Genomic DNA, 22,597 nt, shown 5'->3' with positions numbered 1-22,597 from the left:
TTATTATTATTATTATTATTATTATTATTATTATTATTATTATTATTTTCATCCGATGTGCATTACTGTGAAGGTGTCAGATCCCTTGAAATTGGGGTTACAGACAGTTGTGAGCTGCCATGTGGGTGCTGGGAATTGAACCCAGGTCCTTTGGAAGAGCAAATAGTGCTCTTAACTCCTGAGCCATCTCTCCAGCCCCTGATTGTTTTCTTTTTAATTTTTATATTTACCCACTCAGTAATTCATTCCTTTTGAATAAACATGGGTGCACACATGCTATGGAGATCAGATAAAAACCTTCTGGGGTGTCTTTTCTCCTTCCACTGTACGGGGTCTGCGGAACAAACTCACACCAAGATGGAGAGCTCCTCTATCCCCTAGCCATCTCACTTGGTCATTTTCTTTGTTAGGCTTTTCTTTGCTATTGCTTTTTAAAATTTGTTTATGGGGTGCTTTTTGTTTTGCAATATTTTTGAGAAAGGCTCTCAGTGTAGCTCAGGCTGTCCTTGAACATACAACAGCCCTCTGCTTCAGCCTCCTAACCTCTGTATTACAGGCATAAACCTCTATTTAATAATGCAGGCTAACCTCTATTTAATAATGTTTAGATTAAAAAAAAAATCTCTTAACTGAGAGGGTGAACACAGAAAGGTGAAGTGTGATTTTACAGTGGGACAGAAAGACTAAGTTAGCACATAATGTATATTTAAAAAAGCCAAGAGGGTTTTGAATAATATCATGAAGAAATGTTAACTGTTTAAGATGGTAAATATGATCTGATTATAGCATGTGGACTATGAATTAGAACAGTACACTGAACTCCATAATACAAATACTTTTGCACAAGGAGCTCAGAAGTGAACATGAGACAGTCTCAATTGCTTTCCATCTTAATTTAGAGACAAGGTCTCTCACTGAGCATGGGGCTCAAATTGGCTAGAATGGCTGGCTCCCTGAGCATTGGGATTAAAGGTGAATGCCAACTCATCCAGCTTTTTATGTGGGTTCTGGAGATGAAAAACTCAGGTCTCTAAGTTTGCAAAGACTTCAAAGGTAAGCTATTCCCAATACTGTAAACAGTATACTGATCTCTTATGTTGTATTTAAAAACATTATCAGATTTGTATATAGACACAACCAAATGAATTTGAAATAAGGGCCCCCCAACTGTGTGTGTGTGTGGGGGGGGGGTCCTTACTAGACTATGTAATTTATTACTCCATGTGATTCTCTAAAGTTGAGAGTGAGAAAGAAAGAGAGAGAGAGAGAAAGAAAGAAAGAAAGAAAGAAAGAAAGAAAGAAAGAAAGAAAGAAAAGAAAGGGACATCAACATGTCCTGATAACTAGGAAGACTAACTATCCTTTTCTTTCTTTCTATTTTTTTTTAAATGTATTTGGTTTTTGTTTTACATGTGGGTATTTTGCCTGCATGTATGGGTACCATGGACATGCTTAGTGCCCTCAGAAGTCTAAAGAGGCCATCAGACCCCCTAGAAGCAAAGCTATGGATGACTATGAACCACCATGTGGGTGCTAAGAATGGAACCTGAGTCCTCTGCAAGAGCAACAAAGTGCTCTTAACCACTAAGCCATCTCCACAGCTACATTATCCATTTCTTAAACTGGTAGATTAATCTGATTTTTTTGAGAAGGATGGCAGAGAAAAAAAGTGATAGTTTCTTTTTCAGATGTCCAACAATAATCATAAAATGGAATTTTCAATTCTGAAATTTGGAGTTGGTATTTTTATTTTGTACTTGATACTTTTAACAATGTTTTTCATAATTTAAAGGAGTGGTTCTCAAGCTGGGAGTCACAACCCCTTTGAGGGTTGAACAACCCTTTCACAGGGGTCACCTAAGAGCATCGGAAAACACACACACATACAACACACACACACACACACACATTTAAATTCATAACAGTAGCAAAACTACAGTTACGAAGTAGCAACAAAAATAACTTTCCAGATGGGGGTCACCACAGCATGAGGAACTCTATTAAAGGGTCACAGCATTAGGAAAGTTGAGAACCACTGACTTAAAGAATTTGGATGAAACCTACCTCAGCTTGGTTAAGGCTAGAGTTTGGAACTCGTGGCGCATGATGGCTCAGGGCTGAGAGACAGACAAGAATCAGGTGCAGAGCTCCAATTTCCAATGCCATCCGCCGAAGAAGAACACCATCATCAGTTGTCAAGGGGGTAGCACTAAACAAGCTGCGAAGAACGTGGAAAGGAAGGGTTGGAAGCACATTGGCTGATGGAGATTGCAGAATGTGGCCTTGGAAAGAGAAGAGAACTAAAATTAAAAATACTTGAAAATAACAAGTAGTTACACACAGGGTCACAAGTAATAACGACAAATAAGGCTTTACCACTAAATTTATTAAAAGCAGGCTGACTGAGAGCAAATATTATCTTTATTAAAGTGTCAAGGAAGTCTCTGTAGGACAGCACACACAAACTCTGAAAGTTTACAGATGTGTTAACAGCCATCAACGACAACAAAAATATTATGAACTAGACTATGAAATGAAATATAATTCTAAGATTGGGTTCTCTATACAGCTCAGGCTGGCCTCCTACTCAAAAAGAGCTGCCCTATTTCTGCCTCTACCTCCCCAATACTGGGTTAAAAGTATGGAAGAACAAATTTCTTAAAACCATTAGAAAGTAACTGCCGCATGGCGGTGGTGGAATATGCCTTTAATCCCAGCACTCAGGAGGCAGGGGCAGGTGGATCTCTGTGAGTTCATGACCATCCTGGTCTACAAAGGGAGATCCAGGGCAGGCAAGGCCTAGAAAAACAAACAAACAAACAAACAAACCAAAAAAAAGTTAACTGCTATCCTTTCAAGTGGTTTCCATATGAACAATGAATTAAGCAAAAACACTTTCATTTGTATAATAATTTTGTGCCGCTTTAATCAAAAAGAAGTGATAAACACAAGCAAGACAGACATGAGTACTGGCGAAAGGGTGTCATAATTATGCATTACAACAAACATTCCTTGCACTTCCTGTGTGCATTCCAAGGTAGCATAAAGTTCATTACTTTCCCTTTGCTATTTATGAACAGCAGTAGAATGGTTATTGAATGAACAATTAACCCAAAAGAAACCCAAAAAAAAAATCTACTTTGCTATGCTACCTCAATTGCAAGCAACCAATCTTTTATTACATTAAATACAATAACAAATACGAACAATCATTATGCTTTAATTGTGTTTAATATAGCTTTATGATATAATATTATCTTCTTTTCTTAATTCTCTTCACTTCGATTCAAAATACTGCTACAGAGTTATGTCTTCTGTTTTTCTCAATTTCCTTTCCTTTTGTTTCTGTAGTACTAGGATTTGGACTTTGGGCTTGTTGCAAACATTAATCTAACACTTCACCAGATTAATTTTCTTTAGAAGGCGAGGGGTGTTTTTTATAATGCCAATGCTTATAATAAAGTTCAATACATCTTTGATACTCAAAGTCTATACTTTCCCCAAACCTGTTTCCTATAACAATTTTTCTTAAAGGAAGCACTTTCATTGTTTCGTCACATAGAATATCACGTAGTCCAGACTGTCACTGAACTCAGTACAAAGCCAAGGGCAGCTTTGAAATACTGATCCTTCTGCCACAGAACTATTACAAGCATGTGCCAAAATCACAACTTTTAAGAAGGGCCTTTCATGGAGATTTTAAAACCTAACTCTTCACTTCTCAGATACTGAACCTCCAAACACTGCTTTCAACTCTTTCATTCTGAAACATTCACCCCAAACTAAAATTTGCCTATCCTTCAGAGCACTACCAAAAACTGCTATATAGCTTCATACTAACACATCTGTAAAGAAATGGCCTCACACTTCCAAGGCTCCAATGATACTCAGCTCAAATCCTCCTCTAACTTGTTAGGGTCAGTATGTTCTCATACTTCCTACTACAGTGACCTGAAGATGGTCCTACTTCTTGATTATATTATTCCAATGTCATTTAGTGGGTCTGTGAGTACTCAGCATGCAATTTATAAACTGAATATGAAGCTCATTAGAATTTATCATGTTTAATACTGAAAACAACAATAAACCACGTAAACAGCTTTAATATAAAACAAATAAGAAAATAATCTGAACAAATTTATCCAACCTATTTGTGTATGTGTTGATAAACTCTAAACACTTACTGCCTTCTCCATCATCTGTAACTCCCAATACCAATCGAAGAAGGCACTGGGCATGTTTTCTCTCTTTCAGGAGCACTTCAGCATAGCCCGGAAGACGAAGAAATAATCCAAAAGCAGCCAAAGAATGGGCAGGTATGGGAGAAGTGGCTTGCACCGCTGACTTAACAGGTGGAGGCTCAGCTGCAATAGTCTCTGGAGCTTCATAAACTAGTTCACCTGATTGCTCTATGGTCACCCATTCAAACTGATCACTATCCTTTGGTTTTTCTTGAGTGGTAGATGTTACCACTGGCGCACTCACCTAAAGAGCGAGAGAAATGGTTAGCTATTCTCTGTTTCAATTTTGGGCTCAAACAAAAGACTTTAAATAAATAAATTCTTTATGCTTTAAAAAGGAGGTAACAAATACCAAGAAGAACATAACATCATGAGTACAGCAATATCTTCCAATTGCATCTATGTTGTAACTGAATTTTCCTAGTTATAGTGAAATAGCTAAAGATTCTTCAAAACCATGGAAACAACTTGTACTTTACCAAGCTAATTCACTCACTCATACTAGTGTTTTATTTTGTTAATGAATTTGTTTATTTTTATTTGTAGCTCTTGGTGGCCTAGAACTCAGGAGAATCACCCATCTCTCCTTCCAGATAGCTGGTATTAAAGGCATATACTATCAGATCCAGAGCCTTTTAAAAAATTTATTTATGTGTGACTATGTGAGTGAATGCTGTGTGTATGGGTGCCCTTAGAGGCCAGAAGAATATGTCATCTCCCTTGGAGGTAGAGTCAGAGGCATTTTGTGAGTCACCTCATATGGTTGCCAAGAACTCGACTCAAACCCTCTAAAAAGCAGTAAGATCTACTGACTACTGAACAATCTTTTCAGCCCCCATACTTCTCTCTGTAACAGATGGAGAGCATCACAGAAAACGGCAAGCTACCAAAATGCCGCGTGTGAAGCCCAATCCCAATGGACACACCTAGAAAACACTCTCGTACCTAAGTCTCAGGAAACACTGGAAAAGTGGGCAGAAAGACTGTAAGAGCCAGAGGGTCACGGAGTTTGTTGCAAGGATGTGTCTCCTAGTAATGTCAGAAGCTACATCCATAAAATATCAAAATATGACTGCCCAAACAAGAGCTGAATAAGGACAACAGCAATAGTTATGACAAAATGGACAGGGGAAGGCAGATAAGGTCTCAACCCTACACAAAATACTAAAGAATACTAATAGCAGGAAAAATAGTCTTTCCCAGGGAAGAGCACATCAATTAGTTATCCAACACTAAATGGCTATTCCCTAAAAACAAAGCAAACAGGTAACATTCTACAGACAAAGCAAGTTATATTTGTGTATTTAGGAATACATATATATGTATATAATATATGTATGTACATAATAATAATAAATGAAAAAGGCCATGAATTTGAAAGACAGCAAGGAGGGGTATATGGAGGGCTTGAAGGAAGAAAAAGGAAGGGCTGAAAAAACAAAACCGCTTCCTTGAAACTACAGCTACAGTAGTTAGCAAGGGTGTAACCCTGTCATTCTTCCATGTTATCTCAAATATTAGGAAAACATCCTCTCTTCCCACCTACTCATGGGATAGCAGCTGCCTTCTATCCTACAAGTTACCCTGTGTGTTTATTTTGATGATCTAGTGCAATCAGGTTTGGTAACGACATCCCCTTCAAGCAGTCTTCTACATCCTTTTAACATTGTTTGCATCACTCTTTTGAGAATTTCCCCCATTTTCTAGTACAACATAATATTCCAGAACACTTATTGGTCCTGACCCTGAATTTCATAGAGCCAAAATTTCTTATAGTGAAGACACAATATTGCTAGGTACAGTCTACATTACAGGCACAATCTGCGAATAAATATAACAAATCCACGTATACACATGTATGTATATGTAAATGTGTCTCCATATTGATACAACATCTATTCTTCCCCTTTAAAACATCATACCCATGGGGGGAAAATAACTATTATGAAGTTGACTACAGAGACTACAATGCAACATTCATTTTAGATCTAGACCCTAGACCAGTGGTTCTAAATCTTCCTAATTCTTTGACATTTTAATATATTCCTCATGTTGTAGTGAGCCCCAACCATAAAATTTGCTACTTCATAACTGTAATTTTGCCACTTTTATGAATTACAATGTAAATATCTGATGTGCAGGATACCTGATATGTGACTCCCAATTGTATTGCGACCCCACAGGTTGAGAACCATTGTCCTAGACCATATTTCAAACCACGCGGAAAGAAAATGTAGTGGGTTTTATTTGTTTCTTTTTTGATAAAAGTTCTTGCTGCTACACCTACGTCAGTGTCACCATAGTAGCATAAGCTACAGGGCGGGGGATATGCTTTCTCCGGAAATTTGCCCCCTGGAAGGTCCCTGGCAAAGTCATCCCACTTGGAAAAGAGACGTGTTCTGAGATTTCTACACTTTTTCAGTTGTGACTCTGGGGCTGGAATAATGAATTCTTTGATCTTTCTGTGACTCCTGAAACAACACAACTAATTTTATAAAGAAATTTATTATTAATAGATTGTTAAAGGCTTTAATAAAAATAATAAGTTTTAAAAAAAGTAATGAATTAGATTTGGTATTAATAGGCATTAAGAATAGTGAAAAAATAATAGGCTCCTTCTTAAGAAATAATAGCATGAGAGGTGCAGCTGGCGAGAGTCTCCTCCCCTCCCTTCAGTGCCTTGTTCCTAAGGAAGATCATAAATCTTGGGCTGGACATATGGGAGGAGGGTTAACAAAGGTGTAGTTAGATTTTGATATAGAGAGGGACTTTGGCAGGCATCTGACTTAGCTCCTGACTTTCCTCTTCACTGGTTAGCAATAATGAAACTATATTTGAGGTTTCTTTTCCTTTGTTTGCTCTGATCAAAAAGTTTTTAGGCCAAGATTACTTGTGGGCACTGCTTTATGTTTGACTGCATTTTGAGTTAGAATGTAAACTTTGTATTCTTGGTAAAAAGTCTGAATGTTCTGGGAAGTATGCCAATTTTAAGGTGCCTTTTGTATAAAAATACTAGCTTGATTTCAGTAAAGTTGCAGCAGAGTCAAAACCATCAAGGTGTCTCTGTCTGTCAATTCTTCGCCGAAACCGTGTCTTCCTGTCCAAAGCCTTGTTCTCCCGCAGACGACGGGAGCCCGACTGAGCCGGTCCGTGGCATCTTGTTATTTGTAGCTCAAAATGACCTCAAACTGGCAATTCTTTCCATGGCTCTCAGGTGCTAAAATTACAGGTATTTGCCAGGACACCCACCAGATTTTCCCCTCTGTTCCTAAAGAACATTATAGAGACAACTGTAATGCAAAACTGTCCATTAATATGAAAGAACATAAAAAGCGCAAACATACCGACAACAAGAATAAACACTGTTGTGGGCTGAATTAATGATTTAAAACTATCTAAATTGGAAGTGGCATCTAAGATAAGAGCAAAAGTTAAATAAGGCACAAATGAGTGGTATTTTTACTATATTTTACTGTCTGATTTCCAACACCACAACTAATACCACACCTAAACAACATACAGAAAAGAGAATAGTGTGATGACCATACCATTAAAATCAAGAGAGAGATCATACTGTAATCAAGTTCTTTATTCCCAGCTGATCTTCATATGTTCTATATACGCCAATCTATGACATATCCGGTTATCAAAGATTATAGAACCAAGAATATTCCTTGGTTAATGCAACCAATTTAAAGAACAGAGAACCTTACACTATGTCATGATGCACCATGGTAGGAGGCTTAGCTTACCTGCTGAATCACTTCTGGATAGAGCATGGGCAGTCTCTCTGCAATAAGAGCCAGCCCACCCATTCCTGCAAAAACTTGTAGTGGTGACTGAATGGGACAGGTTTCTAGCAAAGATTCATCCAATACTCCATCCATGCACTCATCACTTGGAGTAAGAGCTTCATCTTCTGGACAGCTACCAATTAAGTCTCCATGGTCTATATAATACATTATACAAAAACTCAGTAAGTAAGCAACAACCTACATATGTTCACAATATGCTTTCGTTCATAAAAACATTTACCGTACAAAAAGAAAGAGCAAGAATGGCAAGGTGCTCAGTGGGTAAAAGGAGTGCTTGCTATGTAAGCTTAACTTGAGTTTAACCCCAGGAAGTTACAGTGGTAGGAGATTTGGCCCTAAAAAGTTGTCTCTGACTACCACATGCTTGTTGTGGCACACACATACCCCCCCCACACACACAATGATAAGTATATTTTTAAGTAAAAACAACAACAAAAAAGCTTAAATGCCATCAGTATTTGGGTTCTGCTGCAGTAAAGAACTAAAGAATCTGCTGTGTTAAAGTCATTAAACTCGAATAACTTTAACTGGCTTCTGATACTGCCTTCCTCAAAGCATGGTTCGCAGATCAACAGCCCAGGAATCACTTGTGGCACATATGTGAAACACAGAATCTCAAGTTCCACCTAAGATCCTCTAAATAAAAAGAAACCTACGTTTTAACTTGATTCTGTAGGTGATTTATGAGTACACTGAAATTTGAGGAACACTTTCCTATAGCACGTACTGTTTTCTAAAAGACCATGCAAAAGATTCTTAGCATAAATATTTATTTAAACTATACCCAATACAATTAGGAAAAGTAAATGATGACTGACTTCTTACTAAAAACTGAAAATCATACAATGGTGATTTACATTTAAATTACTTATGAGGTAAACAAAGAAAGTATGTTCAACCAATAACAAGACCTTATAAAACTGAGAGAGAGAGAGAGAGAGAGAGAGAGAGAGAGAGAGAGAGAGAGGGAGGGAGAAGGCTGGAGGGACAGTAGTTCAGGGATTAAGGGCACTTGCTGCTCCCATGGAGGACCTGAGTCCCGTTCCAAGCTCCCTCATGATGGCCTACAGCCACCTGTAACTGCTGCTCCAGAGCAATGGACTCCCTTCTCTGACATCCTCAGGTGCCAGGCACACACACGGTACACATACATACAGGTAAGCAAAAAATTCATACACATAAAATAAAAGTTAAAGAAAATTTATAGGAAAGAGTTAAGAAAGTTACAAATAATCCTACTGAAAATTTGATGAAAGAAAACATACAAAAATTTACTAAAGAAAACAAATTGCCTGTAACAAAGAACTGAAATTTAATCATAAAAAAACCCCAGAAACTTTAAATGTGATCAAATGCTCATACCATGAAATGAACTATTTATTCAGCATATACGCAGTGAAAACAGAGAATCAGCATACTCATTAAGCCAGTATACACTCTGTCCTACTCATCCATAAAGAAGTAACACATTTAAAGCATACAAGTAAAACTGGATAAAAAAGTGTGATCCTCTTTATAGCTGTGGAAAACCTATTAGCTTTGCAAGCAGTTCAACATAAATGACCAGTAAATTATAAATCAGGATTATAACGTGAATATAAAATATCAACCAGGTAACTCTCAAAAAATGTTAGAAAGAAAATCATATGTATGGATCTGAAGTGATGATCTAAGATGAATTAACAGTTTCCAAATGAAATAGTTGGTTTTCAGTAGTTGCAAATAAGCCAAATCACTGACAAATAGTATTAAGTTGATATATGAAATTAACTGGTCAATTTTAAATGGGGTCATTAGTTTGATGACAGTGAAAACACTGCCTTTGACCTAACAGACTAATTGTTATGTAAGCATATGATATGGAAGAGGAGGAGCATGCAAATGAGTATTAAAAGAGGTTGTCTTGGTTGCCCTTCTTAGACGCCAGTGACCTTATATTCTTGAGGAAAGGAATTCTCTTCAAAAACCTGGAGCTCAACCAATTATAGTTAGTGGGCTAGCTGGTGAAAGTTAGGGCTGATCCTGTCTCTACCTCTCAGCACTGGGAATACAAGCAGGAACCCATCACATTCAGCTTTATTACGTAAATGCTGAGACTAAACTTGGATCTTTTTGCATAGCAAGTACTTTACTGACTAAGCCATCTTACCGCCTCTGGACTGCAAATTTTAAAGGAGTATCATGTACATACCTTTTTCAGGGTGCAGTCTTTTAAATGAATCTGTTTTTGATAAACTTGGATCTGTAATGACTTTTGATCCCAGTTTAACAGTAAGATCTATTGAACGGTAACCTTGAGGAAGTTTTCGGTCATAGAGGAGAGTTAAAAGCTGGGCAAGAGTCATTTCTGCTGGCAATGGCTGACCTAAAAAAAAGACATTAAATAAGTTAAAATAAAATCAAAGAGGTAGACATTTTTACTTGGTATGACTTTATTAATTAACCCATTATTTTTACTAAATTATAGACAAGAGTTTGATAAATATACTTACTTCGAAAAAGTTTAAAACTATTCATCAGAGAGTCTACAAAACTCAAAGTGTTTCCAACATATATATACATAATACCCAGGAGGAAAAAAAAAAATCTGTTGAATATCAAGGTCAAACAAATCAAAGAGCAGATATTCGAAAATCTAACATCTGCAAATAACCTCACAGTGGGCTTAGGTAACAAGTATATTAAGATATGAGACCTACGTGACTGCAATTACTACCTCTAGCTAAGAATAACATATCATGGACAGAAATATTACAATAAAATTTTATTTACAAAGAGACACAGTAAATAACCTACCAGTCATAGTTTCTTGACCTTTGCTATAAACTGAGGATATGAAATTAAGAAAGGATATCATTCAGCATTAATTAGCAGTAAAGAGTACGACACAGCACAAAAATGATTATCACATTATCAGATGCAAAACATTGGTCAAAGAATTTTATCTAGAAAGAAATGTTAATTACCAATACTCTACCTTGAAACTACTACCCATAAAACCTATCTGCTACTACTTCATCTCACCCTCTGTGCTCAAAACACAGGTAAAGAAGACATAAATGCAGGAAAAAAAATAACTGTGCTATTGAAACAAAGATTTACATGTCTTTATGTACTTCTTTCTATCTAAAAGGAACTATGTGGAAAAATCCTCAGTATCTCATTTATCTCACAAAACCAAAAGATCAAACACATGATTTATGCAGTTTTAAGTCTCGAATCTGCTCTGATGTTTTCTCAGTATGAATGAATCTTACCTGCCAAGAGCCTGTGAAACAGATGAAACACAGGAACAGTGATTATTTTGTTAGCAGCGTCTGCACTTGAGGAAGTACTTCCTATTTTATCAGGAATTGCTCTTCCCCTCCTGGATGGTGGGCGAGGTGGCGTAGCTGACACAGCACGTTTAGACTGAGATTTCAGCCCTTAAAGACAATAATTTGGTTAGGTTTTTTTTTTTTTTTTACTTTTTGTAGTTAAGATATGAAGTAAAAGTTTCTGAAACAGCCAGGCAGTGGTGGCACACTCCTTTAATCCCAGCAATTGGGAGGCAGAGGCAGGCAGATCTCTGACTTTGAGGCCAGCTGGTCCACACAGTAAATTCTAGAACAGTCGGGGCTACACACACACAAAAAAAAAGTTTCTAAAAAATTTTAATAAAATAGGCATTTCTAACTAACACCAAATTATTAATATAGTATCTACACTCCCAATTCTATTTGACTTTTATGATATGGCATAAATAAATTTTGGCTTTCCACTTATAATTGCAAAGAAAATAAGAATACTGTGAGCTGCCATCAACTATTAGATACATTTGGCTAATCTACCAAAAATAACAGTTTTGGAAAATAGGTATAAAAGACGTCATATTGATTTATGATAAAGAGGGAAAATATACCAATATCCTGATTAAGGAGCAATCTAAATTTATATTCTCTTCCATCCTTTGTCCACCTCATTTTTTTAAATTTTTTTTTTAAGATTTATTTATTTATTATGTTTACAGTGTTCTGCCTGCATGTATGCCTGAAGGCCAGAAGAGGGCACCAGATCTCATTATAGATGGTTGTGAGCCACCATGTGGTTGCTGGGAATTGAACTCAGGACCTTTGAAAGAACAGACAGTGTTCTTAACTACTGAGCCATCTCTCCAGCCCACACCTCTTTTTTTTTTTTTTTTTAAAGTACAGCCTTATCACTTAAAATAAAAGCATCTCAATTCTGTGAAAGATTTAACCCTACAAAACTAACAGTTACCCTTGATAATATTTTATGTTTCTAAATCCAATAATAGAAACTTACTCTTAAAACACTTAAATCTTTAATATAATGAAAACAGTATAAATGAAAACCAGGAAATTCTTTTTACTTTAGTTTTAGCACGTGATTACAGAAGAATGTTACACAAAACTTCTTATAACAATGGACCTTTTCAGATACAATTCATATTGTGGTAAGGTCAGTTTACAAATTCAAGTTCAGTATATATGCTATTCATATATGATGTTCAGTTTCTGCTGGAGTACAGTAAGCAACTTTTGGGCAATAAACAGGTTAACTAATTCTACAATTAGAGACTTCTGTTACAAGTCCAATTGCCCGTTAGTACATTATTTTATTGTATGTTTCTGTAAATACAGATACTGTATATATTGAAACCCAAGCAAAAATGAAGATGACAGAAAGTAGAAAGCATACCAGAAGCAACAACAACGCTGTAGTTATCCTGAAATCCATTTTCCGCCTTAACCTTTTCTTTCTCTTCATGGTTCTTCTTCTCTTTATCATCCTTTTGCTCACTAATTAGTTTAGCTGTGATACTTGGAGTATCTGTAAGAAAATACTGTCTAAAACACAGTGTTTTTCTACATCATCCAGAAGGAAAGCAACAGTATTAGTTTTGTTTTAGTAGATAAGCTGCCATTTCCAAATTAAAAAACTAAAACTAAAACCAAACAAACATACAAACTAGCTTTAAAATACAGTTGTCATAAGATTCAAATTCTATTGTATTCTTTGAATAGCTGCAGGGAAGAACTGCAATTTTGTATAAATAATTGCGTTACCTATAAGGAATATGCACTAAAAATCAATCTTTTCTTGCTATGACACAGGGCCTCACTCTTATACTAAAACCTAATTCCTCCTGTCTTAGCAGTCAGAAACTTTGTTTTACAGGTATGAGCCACCATAACTAGCTTGGGAAAAAACCCTTTTGCGTTATTTTATAATAGTGAGCACTTTCACCCAAATGGTTTGACTTACTACTTACAAATGCTTCCCAATGTTGCCTTTTTCTTTAAAAATGAAACAGTTCACTTATTAGAGTGTCATCCTTGTGCAGGAGTGATGCTAATATCTGTGTCATTCTAACTCTTCTATGTGCTGAACGTGAGCACCTTCCCAGTCTTTTCAAGCTGTCTTTAATTGTGAGCTCTGGGTTTTCAAGTGATAATGAACAGCTCCCACATTTTCTTTCACTAATTCCCTGGAAAACACCGATCTCCCTCTTAAGATAGATACGTACATACTATTTTTTTATGTGTTTTTACATATACATTACCAGCTTAATTTATAAATCTAATGTAGACATAATTATGATTGACTTTAGGGACAGAAGGTGTCCTTCTCACTAGTGAAAATTATACTTCTTTAGAGACAGGGTTTCTCTGTGTAGCCTTGGCTTTCCTAGACTCCCTTTGTAGATAAGGCTGGCCTTGAACTACCAGAGATATGCATCTCTCGGCCTGGGATTACAGGTGTGCACCCCTGTGCCCACCTAAATTACAGGGTTTTTTGTTTTGGTTTTTGAGGCAAAGATTTTTTTTCTGTAACAGCCCTGGCTCTCCTGGACTTTGTAGACCAGGCTGACCTCAAACTCACAGGATTAAAGGTGTATGCCACACACCCAGCCCTTAAATTACAGTTCTTATTAACAAAAAATAGATAAAGTAAGCATTTTATTTGCTCAGGAACTAGAACTTATAAGAGGCAATAAACTCTATCTAAAGTTGATGTTCACAATGCCATTAAAAGGAGCTTTTTCCAGCATGGGGTGGTGGTAAATGTCTTTAATCCCAGCACTCAGGAGGCAGAGGGAGATCTTTGAAAACTCAAGGACAGCTTGGTTTACAAAGTGAGTTCCAGGACAGCCAGGGCTCTTTTACACAGAGAAACCCCATCTTGAAAAATAAAACAACAAAAAAGCAGCTTTTTCCTTAATATACTGTTAAATATTTTACAAGTACCTAGGGAAGAATGTTAACTCTGCTTGTTTCACTAAAAATTACAAACAAGGTGGTAACTGGGTAATTCTACTCCTTTTATTTTCAGTTTTGACCATTTTACTTCTAGATTCAGAAAATACTTATTAATTTGAAACCTGCCACCCCATATACTAATATACTAAAACAATTACAATAGAGTAGATGATCAGATGGTTACATGTGGGGAAAAATTTAAGGTTTTCCAGTGGACTGTTTGCTTTTCCAACTCCTGTCCTGTTATCATAAAATATAGCTGACATCATACCTAAGATTATTATTGCCTGAAGGTAATATTCGTTATTGTTTACTTAACCAGTATTGTATTCTATCCTTGAGCTGTGAAGATATTTAGATTTTCCTGGTTGTAAAATAGTTTTTGAGTGGGTGGAAATAATAAAGTTTTAGGGGACTGGAGAGATGGCTCAGTGGCTAAGAGCACTTACTGCTCTTACAGAGGATCCAGGTTCAGTCCTCAGGACTCACATAGTGTCATTTAGAAATGTTTCTAACTCCAGTTCAAGAGGATCTGACACATACCCTTCCAGACCCTACAGGCACTGCATGCATGTGTGCCAGACCTATAGCAAGCAAAACAACCATACACATAAAAAAAATATTTTTCATTAAGTTCAAATGCATGAAAAAGGATTATAAAAAATTAAAGCTTAAATCTAACTTACCTGAAACTCTATCAAGAACATCCGATAATGTTGTTGAGACTGGCAAATGAAGAGTTCGAAACTTATGGCCTGCTCCATACATTGGGTGTTGGATGACGTGGCTAGTTGCATTAATTCTCCCTTTGTACAGCTGCAGAGAAAATTAATTTAGAAATGAGTGTTATAGGATTCATACTATCACTTCAAAGATACAGAAGAATAAAAAGTTCAATAAAGCATACAAAATAATTGCATATTATTACCTTTTTAGATTGGTAGTATAGTGTATCAAATATTCTATGTGTCCCCAAAACAAAACACAGTCTAGTTGTTATTCTAATAAAGGGGATATGTCAAGTCATCCTAAATGAAACTTATGTTTTCTCATTGAATATGAACTGTTCTTGTTCCAGTCTGCTGCATTACTAAAGAGAAGATGGGGCTAGAGAAATGGCTCTATAGCCAAGAGCACTTGTTCCTACAGAGGACCTGGGTTTGATTCCCAGCACCTACATGGCAGCTCACAATACCCAGAACACCAGTACCAAGGAATTCAAAGCCCTCCTCTCATCTCATCTTTGGGCACCAGACACACATATGGTAGACAGATAAATATTTGAGCAAGACAATCAAAGTAAAATTAAAATGGAGAAAAAAAAAAAAAGAGAGAGAGACAAAAAAACCAGAACTTACTGCAAGTTCCACTAAAAAGTTATAAGGACAAGCAGGTAATCATTAAGCCTACTCACAGGACAAGGTGACTGAAGAAACATTGTCACCTTCTCATCCTCCAGCATCAACTGTAGAAACAGTCTTCGTACAAACCCTGAAATATTTCCAGATGTTGGAAGGTTACCCCTTTGGGGAGCTGTCTGAAATAGTTCACAGAGAACCTAGGAAGGCAAGAAATTTCAAAAGTTAAATTTGAAGACTTGTGAGTTTTATATTAAAATTTAAACAAGAAATTAAGAATATGGATTAACAAATGTATTTTAATGTATCAAGTCTGAAAAAAAAAAAAAAAAACAAACCTAAATCCTAAAATATGGGAAAACAGAAGCAGATGAACAATTAAAAGCATAAAAAACTTTAATCCTAGCACTTAGAAGGAGGAAGGTAGGTCTCATAAACTCAAGGTCTTTTGCCAGGTGTGGTGACAGAACTATGAGGCAGTTAATTCTTTGTAAATCTGAGGCCAGCCTGGGTTATACAATGGGAACTGGGAGGCTGGGTATGGGGTAAGGAGAGCTGGTTTTTGCATTGAAAACAAAGCCTTTTTTTTTCAAGATTGATTGATTGATTCATTCATTCATTTATTTATTATGTATACAGTGTTCTACCTGCATGCATGCTTTATTCATTCATTCATTTATTATGTATACAGTGTTCTGCATGCATGCCTGTGTGAGGGGACCAGATCTCATTAGAGATGGCTGTGAGCCACCATGTGGTTGCTGGGAATTGAACTCAGGACCTTTGGAAGAGCAGCCAGTGCTCTTAACCTCTGAAACATCTTTCCAGCGCGAAAACAAAGTCTTAATGAAAAACAGTTTATAATGAGGGTGGAAGTCAAAGAAACACAGCAACTCAGTCTACTCAAAGTACAAATCTAACTTTTAAATATTAATAATTATGCCCTTGGTTCAAGCTTGTAATTCAAGCATTTGCTTTTAACTAGTTATATTAAGCAGAGAGGTCTTTTTCTAATAACTACTACTATGAGCACTAATGTACCTTGCTTTTCCCCTCAGTATTTATACTTATTTATCTATATTTATAAACATTTGGATCACTCTCCTGTATTAATAGAATGACAGGAATAAGCAATCCCCATTAACAGGAAAAAAAAAAAAAAAAAAAAAAGGGAGGCTTTTTCCTGTTCATCATGCTCACTACTTTATGTGAGAGAGGCTTTATGTGTTTATACACAATAAGGTGTTTATACACAGAGATCTGATATAGGTCTCTGATACAGGTATTAGTAGCCCTGATGTATATAGTAAGCAAGCTTACAAAAGCCAAAAAGCTGTAGAACTTAGCAACAAACCAAACCAAATCACCTGCAAATATCCTTACTCTGAACAATTCCAGGTTACAAATTTTTTTGACCATGCAGACTTCCTACAATAAATTATCTAAAATGTCTAGAGCCTCTTCCTGAAACCTACTCTTAATGTCTGTGTAATGAGAGGCAAACCGAACAGTTCAAACAGTCAATCCAGTTCTAGCAGCAAAAGTACATTCACTTAGGCTTGTTCTTTAACTAGGGAACTTTTGGAAGAGTGTCAGATTGTAGCTAGAATGCTCATGAATTTCTAGTCATTTCATCCCATCTCACCCTAACATGTAATGGATTTTCAGACTGCATGTTTCAAGGAGAGGGAAAAGACACTGATACTATAGTAGTGGCCTAAATTCAGATACATGTATATACTTAATCCCAATCTTTATTATCACACGGCCCTCACTTAACTAATTCAAAAAAATGCAATACTTTTCTTCCATTAATAAGACCACACACAAGCTCTAAGATGGGCTTTGTCTCTTACCTGTGCCATCAGCTTTTGATTATTAGGGTGACAGGAAATACACTGTAGAAAGAAGGCAACAGTTGCATTCTCAATGGCTGTCCGCTGCTGAGTAGTCAGTCCTGTTGTAGCAGCTGAAGAATGAGCAGCTGATTTTGTGTTGCTCTGCTGTGCCCCTAAATTATGTCCTCCAGCAGTGGACCCAGAGTGACACAATAAAAATAGAAGTGCTGTCCACAATGGATTGACTTCAGAACCACCAAGCCAATCTTTCATAATATGGCTATTGCCAACTTCGGTCAAAAATCTAAGAATAGGAGCAACTAGGTCTGCTGTGATTGGCATCTTATTACAATGCTGTGGAACATGATGCCGCCTGAGTTTGTCCTGGGAATTATCTATTGACTGAGCAATGCTTTCTGAGTAAGAAATGTGGCTAAAACAAAAACTAGCCAGACTCCTCACAAGAAGGGAGGGTAGCCCTGAGTCTAGCAACTGTTTAATAGCTTCTGGGGACTGAGAAGAAGAAGCAAGAGTTGCCAAGTGGGATTCAGTTAGTGCAAGAGGCGCTTGTGCATTTTTGGAGTCATCTGTCAGTGACGAACTAAGATCTTGCTTCTTGCTATCATCCGTCATTGACAGTCTATGATGACACTGTACTGGAGGAGGGATAATTCCCATCCAGCCCATAAGCAAGGAAAAATAATTTGGGTGTATATGGCACATGGAGCAAAGTAGACTGTCAACAGCTTTCTTCAATACCATGTTGCATGGAAGTGACATGGACCAATTAAAAAGTAACCTAGAGGAAAAAAAATTAGTAAAACATTCATTATTTGAAATACTCCTACTGGAGAGTAAGTACAATGTCAAAAACATACGAGTTTACTTGATATTTCAAATTTTCCTCCCACTCCACTCCTTTTCTTTTTGAAGATAAGGTCTGTTTATCCTTGACTATCCTGGAACTCACTAGGTACACCAAGTTTCTCTGTCTCTTAGAGCTAGGATTAGAGGTGGGACATCCCTCCCAATCTCAAACTGTCTACTTATACTATCCTTCCCCTGTTGTACATTGAAGAAAAAATTGGCTGATAGAAAGGTCTGCAAGTGAGAACAACAAAAGCACTTTATACCACCTACACAAAGATTTCTGGGGGCTGGAGAGAATGCTCAGAGGCTAAGAGCACTGTCTGCTCTTCCAGAGGTCCTGAATTCAAATCCCAGCAACCACATGGTGGCTCATAACCATCTATAATGAGCTCCGGTGCCCTCTTCTAGTGTGCAGGTGCACATGCAGGCAGAACATTGTGTACATAATAAATAAATAAGTAAATCTTTAAAAAAAAGGTTTATGACTTGAAGAAAAGCTGGCAATATTGCTAACTGATCTTAAAACAAGAAAGGCTGGGAGCACAGCTCAGTAGTGGAACATCTCAATCCCCAGCATGGGAAAAATGATACGTGTGATAATGTAATTTCAAAAGTACTACTTTTGTATTGATTATTTTCAAACTACTCTTATTATCAAGAAAAAAATTACTGCTATTTGTTGGAACACATTCCAAGAATGGAGTTGTGTGAAAATTCTGAGTGCTTATGAGAAATATCTGGGGTGGGGGGGGGGGGTTTGTGTCCTTAGTTTCTTAAAAAACAGTATTGCTCTTGGAATGAGTTTCTTCCCACTCCCAAGTGTAGTGGACAAGAGTTAGTTTATTTCAGCTGTTGATATTCATGTGCTTTTCTATGGCCCAACATGTTTTTGCCACATGTGGCTTGTACTTGTGATTGTATACTTTACTCAGGTGACTTTTCATAACCCTCAGAGAATAAATTATCTATTGCTCTGAAAAAGTTGGCTCTTGCATGAGACTTTAGTCACCTCATTTGTAGGCTCCATTCTCCCAGGTCCTACCACATTTAAAGCAGTAAACAGCTATTGAAAGAGACAAATACTCTACCGACCAAATGAAAACCTACAGTAATCTAGCACCCAAGGAAAGAAGGTAGGATTTCACTCATACTTACTCAAAGAGCTCTCGGTCTAGCAGTGCAGGTAAATCATACTCTACAAGCAATTCGTAACTGTGCCAAAGAATCGCAGCTACACAGTGCAGATGAGAGGGGGATGGCATGAGAAGACCATACTCAACAGCTGATGAGCTCGGGCACATATAGTTCATTCTGCCACTTCTTTTCAAAGCAGCCATTTTTGCAGAGTCACTGACCCACTTTAGCAAAGCCTGAATTCTTAAAAGAAAATAAAGTCCAGTAATGCCACATCTGACATTTGACAGAAATAATATCTTTATACATTCCTAAAAATGCAACACTGACTAAGAACTCTATTTTAGCTCAAAAACATTAAAAAAATGTCTAAATGTACATTTAGGACTATGTAAAGCACATAAATAGATGTGGCTATACACTTGTTTTAACTTTTATGAGGCTTTCCAAAGGGAAAGTTCAATTCACTATACCATGTTTGTGAACAAATGAAAAACAGTACCAACACATACCTGTCCTTAGTCCCAGGATCTTGAGTTGTACCAAGCTGGTAAAGAATATCTATTGTAGAATCAGAGGAAAGGCCATTCAGTCTTCCAAAAAGTAAAGGACTATTTAAATCTTAGCCAAGAAAGAAAGAGAAAAGTTGTTAAAGTAGCCAATTTAAAATGGAAAGATATTCTTTTAAAACTATTCACTAAATACCAGCTATAAATTATGAGAAAAACAGTTTAGAGGTAACAAAGCTTTAAGGAGAAATTCATTTCAAAAAGTGTTAATGACAAACATGTAGTTCAAGTATGATTACTGTGCAGACATGTAAAAATTATAAGGGCAAAGTTAACAGTCACCTGTAGGATCACTGCCTGACGCGGCACAATTTCTTAGAAGAATGTCGATAAGCTTCAGGCCAATTCTAGTCGACTGCAGTCCAATCTTTACGAGCACAACCTCGATGTTTGGGGAGTGCATTCCACAGTATGGGGACATGAGTAGGGCAGCGCAAGTCTGCAGCAGATTGGCAGTAGGGGCAGCTGCACTGGCCATCATCCCTTCCAGCTCACTTATGTGTGTCAGGCAATGGTGCAACAGCCGTAGCCATCCAATGCTGAAATACAAAGTGTGTGTATGCTGACAGCTCAGACTATCGCAGGGCGGAGCAGAGGGCATCTTCAGAAAGCCATACACACACAGTAAGCTTGCCCTGTACGATAATGCTCACAACACATAAGAACTGCAGACTAGCTTTGAAAAAAAAATCAGCAATGCACTTTGTTCTTTTATGTATATATAGTAACACTAAAGGCTTCATTAAAGAAATTGTCAATGCTTGATTGCTCAACAATGTTAATGAAACCAATCTATAATGTTCAAACATAAAATTTATCAGAAAAATGTGAATTAGAGGCGACCTTCTGTCCTTTGCTTGTGTGAAATAAACCCTTACTAAACAACAATGAAGAAATGCCATGAAGATTGTTTCACTGTTTCTTTGGTTCAGTTTGTATGGTTCACATATTCCTGTTGCTAAGTACTTGGAAATCACTATAGCAAAACTATAATCTCAAAACCCATATAAAAACTTACATAACACAAGTCACAGACTAAACACAAACAAATCTCAACTTATAGCTTCACCACTATATCTCCTCCAAATTACTGTATTACATCTAACAGAACTACATATGCACCTACAGAACAACTTAGTAAGATCTAAAACTGAAAAATAACTTTCCTTCCTCCCCCTCTTTCTTTCAACAGAGACAGGTATCCTATCCCTTTTTAACTCTGGTATTCTGGGAACTTACTATGTAGACTAGGGTGGCCCAGAACTCAGAGATCCACCTGACTCTGCCTTCCAAGTGCTGGATTAAAAGGATATACCATCACCCCTGGCTAGGATGAATAATTTCAAAGCAAGCACAGAAAGTATTTAAGAGTAAGAAATTAAAACAAAACAAAACAACAAAAAAACATACCTTGTTTTTGATACTTGATCTTCAGATGGAAGAAAGGGATTATTAACTGTGGCTGAGGAAGTGGTACCAAAAGCAGTAAGGCCTAATAATTTAATCTGCGAAAGCCCTAGTGTGCTAGCATCCCGAGGACGATGAAGTCTGAGGCAGACAGCAGAAGCAACCTCAGCTCTGACAAGCTGAATTTTTATATAGGTGAGACCACTTGTGATAACAGGAGTAGACAAAGGAAGCATGTTGACGCCATCTGCACTCACTTCAACAGACACTGACGATGGGCAGGCTGCAGAAAGAGAAAATGGAAAATTAAAAAGATATAGTGAAATAGATGCTGCACTCTAATACAAATTCCACTCATTTGGCAGCTTTCAGGCGAATACACTCTTAACTTATTGAAAGTACTATATATATAACAATACCTGTCACTAGCATTCATTATTTTGGAAATTAAAAAAAAAATACGGGTCAATTATTAAAATAATCATAAATATTGAAATATTCACCTAAGTAAACAGTAACCACAGATTTCAACACATACACAACTGATACTCCCAAAAGGCAAAATAAACCAACTTTCAGGCAACTAATTATTATTCATGTTCTATTAAAACTGTCATGAGGGGCTAGAGAGATGCTCAGTGGTTAAGAGCACTGTCTGCTCTTCCAAAGGACCCGGGTTCAATTCCCAGCACCCACATGGCAGCTCACAACTGTCTGTAACTCCAGTTCTAAGGGATTTGAAATCCTCCCATCAATGCACATAAAATAAAAAATAAATAAATTAAATAAAATAAATTAAAAATAATTTAAACAACAACAACAAAAAAAAACTGTCATGAACAGTAAGGGTTACATTGAGATTACCTGTTTAAAATAATTTGAGAAGCACAGAATAGTAATAGCAACTGGTTCAAGACTTCATGCTACTAATTTGCAGTATTTAATTTGTTTAAACTCACAGCTCATTTTAAAACTGATTTTACTTTTAGTTTTGTTTGCATTCTAATCCCGAACCAAACAGTCTCAAATTTTGAAAGTAAAATAATTCTTGTTACTTAAGGAGTGACAGTGAGGTAACAACTGGCAACTCCCTGAGGGACCT

General features: G+C 36.8%; 1 protein-coding gene and 1 pseudogene across 10 annotated transcripts in view; both read right to left on the bottom strand.

Annotated features, from left to right (window-relative positions):
- Birc6 (baculoviral IAP repeat containing 6) overlaps positions 1 to 22,597 on the bottom strand; it is a 186,133-nt gene that overhangs the window by 47,032 nt on the left and 116,504 nt on the right. For all 10 annotated transcript variants that reach the window (XR_008721423.1, XM_055618178.1, XM_055618192.1 and 7 more), the window contains 13 exons: positions 21,499 to 21,778; positions 20,371 to 20,627; positions 20,032 to 20,140; positions 19,541 to 19,762; positions 17,534 to 18,314; positions 15,734 to 15,877; positions 15,006 to 15,135; positions 12,758 to 12,889; positions 11,314 to 11,481; positions 10,248 to 10,421; positions 7,994 to 8,190; positions 4,185 to 4,485; positions 2,065 to 2,282 (listed from right to left, as the gene is read on the bottom strand). Coding sequence is in view for 9 of the 10 variants with exons in the window: in XM_055618178.1 (XP_055474153.1) it covers positions 2,065 to 2,282; positions 4,185 to 4,485; positions 7,994 to 8,190; positions 10,248 to 10,421; positions 11,314 to 11,481; positions 12,758 to 12,889; positions 15,006 to 15,135; positions 15,734 to 15,877; positions 17,534 to 18,314; positions 19,541 to 19,762; positions 20,032 to 20,140; positions 20,371 to 20,627; positions 21,499 to 21,778 (3,113 nt within the window). In the remaining variant the exon portion in view is untranslated. The remainder of the gene's footprint in view (positions 1 to 2,064; positions 2,283 to 4,184; positions 4,486 to 7,993; positions 8,191 to 10,247; positions 10,422 to 11,313; positions 11,482 to 12,757; positions 12,890 to 15,005; positions 15,136 to 15,733; positions 15,878 to 17,533; positions 18,315 to 19,540; positions 19,763 to 20,031; positions 20,141 to 20,370; positions 20,628 to 21,498; positions 21,779 to 22,597) is intronic.
- Positions 13,359 to 13,456, bottom strand: LOC129691633 (U6 spliceosomal RNA; annotated as a pseudogene).

Source organism: Psammomys obesus, unplaced genomic scaffold (assembly GCF_907164565.1).
Source record: "Psammomys obesus unplaced genomic scaffold, mPsaObe1.curated_primary_1811, whole genome shotgun sequence".
Lineage (NCBI taxonomy): Eukaryota > Metazoa > Chordata > Mammalia > Rodentia > Muridae > Psammomys > Psammomys obesus.
Note: the sequence above shows the minus strand (reverse complement) of the source record. Positions and strands in the feature narration are given on the sequence as shown.